This window comes from Melanotaenia boesemani, chromosome 19 (assembly GCF_017639745.1).
Source record: "Melanotaenia boesemani isolate fMelBoe1 chromosome 19, fMelBoe1.pri, whole genome shotgun sequence".
NCBI lineage: Eukaryota > Metazoa > Chordata > Actinopteri > Atheriniformes > Melanotaeniidae > Melanotaenia > Melanotaenia boesemani.
The window spans coordinates 1,465,211-1,472,294 of NC_055700.1; the positions used below are offsets into that span (position 1 = coordinate 1,465,211).

General features: G+C 42.3%; 1 protein-coding gene across 10 annotated transcripts in view; it reads right to left on the minus strand.

Moving 5' to 3' along the window:
• Positions 1 to 4,433: 4,433 nt before the first annotated feature.
• The window catches only part of LOC121630079 (multiple C2 and transmembrane domain-containing protein 1-like), a 39,344-nt gene continuing 36,693 nt past the window's right edge, over positions 4,434 to 7,084 (minus strand). For all 10 annotated transcript variants that reach the window (XM_041970131.1, XM_041970137.1, XM_041970136.1 and 7 more), the window contains one exon: positions 4,434 to 4,697. In XM_041970131.1, coding sequence (XP_041826065.1) covers positions 4,626 to 4,697 — 72 coding nt within the window. In that variant the 3' untranslated portion in view covers positions 4,434 to 4,625. The remainder of the gene's footprint in view (positions 4,698 to 7,084) is intronic.

Consider the following 7,084-nt stretch of genomic DNA (forward strand, 5'->3'; position numbering starts at 1 on the left):
AAAAAGTCATCTCCACAAAAACTGCCAGAAAAACATTACAGATTTTTTTTCCTAAATTTTTCCCCTCAAATCTTTCAGTCATCACCAGTCCTAGTAAAAATATACTAAATTTAATTATTCAAATTATTTTAACAATTTAAATGCCAGTTTAATGACATATCACCAGTTTTATATATATTAAACAAACATAATTAGTTTCCGTTTACTAGATCTTGGGTGGCTGGGGATTTGATCTAAAGATGTATTTAATTTAATTAAAAAGTGTATACTTTTTACACTTTTTGTTCAGATCTTTAAAAATCAACTTCAGTACTAATAAAAAATACCAAATATGTAATTATTTGGATTATTTAAACCCGCTCAATGCCAATGTTTCAGTGTCTGACAAATGCCAAACTTATAAAAAAAAAAAAAAAAAAACTGGATTTAAATGGTTAAAGTAATTTGTATAACTTTTTTCAACTTGAATAATAAGTAGAAAAGGTGTGAATCTCATGATCCCATGATTTTAGAACTAACATACAAAAATGAAAGAATAATACAATTATTTTAAAACACTAAAAACTTGTAAATAAAACAGCAGTTTAAGACGACTTGTTTGTCCACTGATGGGAAATTTAAGAAAAATGAAAATGATCATTTCTCTGTTGGTCAATCAGATTACTTTTCAATTTTCTGTCTCAGTATTTCTTTTTTGTATCTCGGTTTTCTGTCATGTAAACAACATTTTCTTTAAGATAATTTAATAAATGTCAAATATTCTTGGAGTTGAATTGCTTTAGAATAATAATTAAAAAAAAGCCCATTTTTCATGTTTTCTGCATTAAATGATGTAAATAAGAAAATCATATGTAAAAAAACAAAACGACTTTAAACCACATGAACGTAACATGAAGTAAAAACAGATGTTTCTGAGACGGCTCCTCCAGGCTCAATCATCCATCCGGTTTGTATGGAAGCTCAGAAAAAACCAGACCCTGTTCACCTGGAAACTGGTTACAGACTGATGGAAACAGGAAGCGTTTCCCCTGCTGGCGTTCAGCGTTTTCTGCTGAGTGCAAACTAAATCATGAGGAAAATGCCTAAAAGCAAACAAGAAATAGTTTCCACAGAAAAATCAGGAATGTTACTAAAAACAATGAAAACTCAGAAATGTGATGAGTTAACTGGAGGTCAAAGAAATGATTTTCAGTGTTTTTAGAAAGTATAAATAAATGTAGAACTAGCAGATTAACTAGAGACTGGTGAAGGTGCCAGGATTGGGTATAAAAGCATCATCCTGCAAAGGTTTATTGTTTCCAACAAGGATGGATCGTCATCATGTAAACAGAATTATCTGATTGCGAGACATTAGAACAACACACCTAGATTTCTCCCCATCACTGATGTCTTCCTGCATGTAGACCCGTATATTTGATTTTTCATTATTTTTTTTAGATCTGTACATGTGGAAAAAACTGCGTTGCTTAATTAAAAAAACAGAAGCAATGCTTCACAAGCTGAGTTGAACACAAAGAAAAACAGGATGGCATGTAGCAGCAGGATGTATGAATGAAGTAATACATTCACATTGTTTAGCAGATTATTGGTGCTCACATTAGCAGGTAGCGCTAAGGCTGCAAGCTCCCACATTAGCAGCTAACGCTAAGGCTGCAGGCTCCCACATTAGCAGCTAATGCTAAGACTGCGGACTCTCACATTAGCAGCTAACACTACGACCACAGGCTCCGACATTAGCAGTTAACACTACGACCACAGGCTCCGACATTAGCAGTTAACGCTAAGACTGCAGGCTCCCACATTAGCAGCTAACGCTAAGGCTGCAGGCTCCCACATTAGCAGCTAACACTACGACCACAGGCTCCCACATTAGCAGCTAACACTACGACCACAGGCTCCCACATTAGCAGCTAACACTAAGGCTGCAGGCTCCCACATTAGCAGCTAACACTAAGACTGCGGACTCCCACATTAGCAGCTAACACTACGACCACAGGCTCCCACATTAGCAGCTAACTCGACGACCACAGGCTCCGACATTAGCAGTTAACACTACGACCACAAGCTCCAACATTAGCAGTTAACGCTAAGACCTCAGGCTCCCACATTAGCAGCTAACACTACGACCACAGGCTCCCGCATTCGCAGCTAATGCTAAGACCACAGGCTCCGACATTAGCAGTTAACGCTAAGACCGCGGGCTCCCACATTCGCAGCTAACGCTAAGACCACAGGCTCCGACATTAGCAGTTAACGCTAAGACCGCAGGCTCCCACATTAGCAGCTAACACTACGACCACAGGCTCCCACATTCGCAGCTAACACTACGACCACAGGCTCCCACATTAGCAGCTAACGCTAAGACTACAGGCTCCGACATTAGCAGTTAACGCTAAGACCGCAGGCTCCCACTTTAGCAGCTAACGCTAAGGCTGCAGGCTCCCACATTAGCAGCTAATGCTAAGGCTGCAGGCTCCCACATTAGCAGCTAACACTACGACCACAGGCTCCCACATTCGCAGCTAACACTACGACCACAGGCTCCCACATTAGCAGCTAACGCTAAGACTACAGGCTCCGACATTAGCAGCTAACGCTAAGGCTGCAGGCTCCCACATTAGCAGCTAACACTACGACCACAGGCTCCCACATTCGCAGCTAACACTACGACCACAGGCTCCCACATTAGCAGCTAACGCTAAGACTACAGGCTCCGACATTAGCAGTTAACGCTAAGACCGCAGGCTCCCACTTTAGCAGCTAACGCTAAGGCTGCAGGCTCCCACATTAGCAGCTAATGCTAAGGCTGCAGGCTCCCACATTAGCAGCTAACACTACGACCACAGGCTCCCACATTCGCAGCTAACACTACGACCACAGGCTCCCACATTAGCAGCTAACGCTAAGACCGCAGGCTCCCACTTTAGCAGCTAACGCTAAGGCTGCAGGCTCCCACATTAGCAGCTAATGCTAAGGCTGCAGGCTCCCACATTAGCAGCTAACACTACGACCACGGGCTCACACATTAGCAGCTAACGCTAAGACCGCAGGCTCCCACATTAGCAGCTAACGCTAAGACTGCGGGCTCCCACTTTAGCAACCAACAAACAGGCAGCGGGCTCCCACATTAGCAGTTAATGCTAAGACGGCAGGCCCCCACATTAGCAGCTAACGCTAAGACTGCGGACTCCCACATTAGCAGCTAACGCTAAGACTGCGGGCTCCCACTTTGGCAACCAACAAATAGACCGCGGGCTCCCACATTAGCAGTTAATGCTAAGACGGCAGGCTCCCACATTAGCAGCTAATTCTAAGACCACAGGCTCCCACATTAGCAGCTAATGCTACGACCACAGGCTCCCACATTAGCAGCTAACGCTAAGACCACAGGCTCCCACATTAGCAGCTAACGCTAAGACTGCGGGCTCCCATTTTAGCAACCAACAAATAGACCGCAGGCTCCCACTTTAGCAGTTAATGCTAAGACGGCAGGCTCCCACATTAGCAGCTAACGCTAAGACTGCAGGCTCCCACATTAGCAGCTAACGCTAAGACCACAGGCGCGCCATATTCAAGACCAAATGTTTAGAAAATAACAGGAAGTGGTGTCACCATGTACGTAGGTACTCCAAAACAAATCAGATAATGTAAATAACAATCTTTTGAATTTCGTATTTCAGAAGTGCACGTAGACACATCAGATCAGATTATTACAGTAATCTGATTACTCCCAGATATGACTTAGATGCTCATGTAAACGGGCTCTGTGTTTTATAAAATAGTTGTCTGAGGATGTTTTTGATATTAAGAAGAGTTGGTGATGTTACATAAATATCTGGAAATGAATCGAATTGAATCAGGAAATGAGTGGTGATACCCGCCCTGGTATGTTTGTAATGTTTCTGCTGCATTTTACCACCGTTGCTTGGGAAACTACCTCTGCTTAATCCATCCTTCTTTCCAGCTTTAATGACTCGAGAAGAAAATATTAGAGAAATGAAACAGGAAAAATAACTTTGATCCTCAGTGTGAATCTGATCAACTGTATCTGATGTTCTGGGTGTTAAATGGAAAAATTGTTGAAGCACTGAAAAAAAAGACAGATTTTCTGCCAAAACCACCAAAAGAACTGAAATTGTACAGGAAAAAACATACAATCAGAAAAATATTTCATTGGACTTTGTTTGGTTATAGTTACCATAGCAACACCTCCTCCCTGACGGCGGACGACACACATCTACAGCAGTTCATAAGGTTTGCATGCAGAGTTGGTGAGGACGTGACGGGGCAGAAGTGTGTGTTTACTGTCACTACATAGACAAACAGCATGCACTCCGTCCCAAACACTGACGACACGTCCGCTTCGGAAACTCCCGGAGATGCAGCAACTCATGCAACAGCAGCGCCGCCATCAACACGACACACACACATTCAGAAACAACACGCCAGAGCTCAGCTTGTTTCCAGAAATAAACATAAACAGTCTGTTTCTGAGTTAGAAAATAATTCAGTGTCTCTCCACAGAAACATAAAAAACCATTAGAGCTCTGCAGAATCGTCCAAATCTACAAGAATACGATATGGAAACCACATTTTTTACAGTGTTCACAGCTGGAAGTGTACAGCTAGCTCTGGTTTGTCCTGCGACGCTTGTTGGGACTTTGTCCAGGATCCACTTTCAGCTCGTGATACTGCATCTGTCCATCAACACAAACACAAGAGGCAGACAAAGAGGACTGTTTACTTGTTTACACACTAAAACAAACATGTGAATGCGCAGTGTAAATGAAAACAGAATCCCATCAGGTCATATTTTATTCCCAGTAGAAGATAAACAACATATCGCATGATGAAACAAAGACATTTTACCATGTGATGCAGAATATCAGCTGATAGTGAATCTGGTTGCAGTGTCTACAGGACACGCCGTCCATGCTTCCCAGAAAAATTTCACATCTTCATCCAGGTTTCCACTTTGCCTCAGACCACTTTAAATGAGATTTGGTCCAGAGAAGATGGAAGAAGCTGGTTCTGGATTCTGTTCACATCTGGCTTCTTCTCTGCATGATGGAGCTTTAACCTGCATTAGTGGGTTTCAGGGTGAACTGTGTTCACAGACAGTGGTTTCTGGAAGTCTTCCTGAGTCCATGCAGTGGTTTCTGGAAGTCTTCCTGAGTCCATGTTGTGGTTTCTGGAAGTCTTCCTGAGTCCATGTTGTGGTTTCTGGAAGTCTTCCTGAGTCCATGTTGTGGTTTCCAGTAGAGAATCATGTCTGCTGGCTGAGCACACAAAGAGACTCTTCCTCTCTGAGGTGCTGTGTTTATAATTTAGAGATTCGATATGTTTGTTAAGTTGTATTAGGAATAACAGGGTTTATTAGGTTTAGTTTGATTTTTATTTCCGTTTTCCTCAGAGTAGCAGCTTTTCTGTGGAATGGGGGTTTTATTTCTCCTGTAAGTGATGAAGATGCGACGCTTGTTGATGCAGACAGGGTCACAGTCGTATTAGGACTGCTTTTATTGGCTGTTTTAAATCTGACAGGAGAGAGCGGCAGAACCCAGATTAGTAGAACGATCAACTGTAGTCTGCAGTTGTAGAGTTAAGGCCCATTTCTGCTGCATTTACGTACGTAAACAGGTACAGTCTTTTCAAGCGTCATCGTCCTCATATTTCATGCATCCTCTATGGTTGTTAGCCGATACGTCCACCAGAGGGCAGTGTAGAGTTCACCTCCGAGTACTGATCTCCATTACAATAACAAACATGACGATGGAGGAGATCATGATGACGTTCATTCTCACGAAGAGGCAGTGTAGTAGACGGAGGTGGTCTGAGAGGACATGAAAGTCCTACTCTGTTTGCTCCTTTAGGGAAAAAATCCACGAAGGCTCTGAAAACAAACTAAATGATGATGCAGAAAAATGATGAAATGATCCATATCTGTCTTCGAGGCCCATTTTCTGCTCCTTACGTATGTAAACAGCAACGTCCATTTCAAACAGTCATACGTCGCCATCCTCATATTTCCATGTGTCTTTTGCATTATCAGTTCCTCCACTAGGGGGCAGTGGTGAGTTCAGAGTTCACTCCCGTGAGCCGACATCAGTTTCAGATGCCAGCGGTAATGCATCGTTATAAAGTTGTTTCCAATCGCCCAACACGCCCTAAACGCTCGATATAGTCTTTGTTGAAAAGCTTGTACAATTTCTACGGTTGTCCTTGTCCTCATTCTTCTTCTGCTTTTATTCACCTTCCTGTTCCTCTTCTTCTCTGGTTTGTTTTTTTCGCTGGCTGCACGTCAGCTATTCAGCTCAGCGCTGCCCCTGTGGTTTCCAGTGGTATCGCGCCATCTTCTGATAGCTAAGCTCCCTGAAAACAGACCAAATTACATAACCGACGCAGAAGATGGACGAAGCTGTCCGTCCGTCTGCGTCCAGCATAAACGGGCCTTCAGCTGTACAGTACAGTCATCACTTGTCTTTATAAAATAAGAATCTGTAGGTTGTGTCAGTTCCATTTTTCTCGTTAGTACCAGACGTTCCGTGGGCAGGACGAGACAAATAAATATGTATTTACTCAGCTCCCCTTCCAAGTTCCTCACACCACTGGACAGCTGAGATGCTGGAGATGTGCGTGATGTAAACCATCCAGGCTACAATCATTCAATAAAGACTTATTTCTGAGCAGTCCCAGCTTATCTCTGAAACCTCCAGCAGCAGAAACGCTGTTGTTGCACCAGCAAAGCTCCAGTAACAAAGTCTTTTATCCATTAAAACCAGTTTTAGGTGAAATTTGTAGGATTTAATGAGCTGTCTTAATACGAGTAAAAAACACTCAAACTGAGGAGAATCAAGTAGAAATGCTAATTACACCTGGTAAGACTTCCAGAAATAATAAAAACATCTAGAACTTTGATAAGTGGGAAACATATTAAAACAAGTTTTTAAGTGTAAATCCCTCAGAACCAGTTCAGGCTTCTTTTCAGAGTTCGCACTTTGAGAGAAAAGATCTTAAAACGATTCTCTTTGGAAATATCTATTAAAAGTTTTTTTTTTTTTTTGCTTTAACTGACGAGAATCTGAGA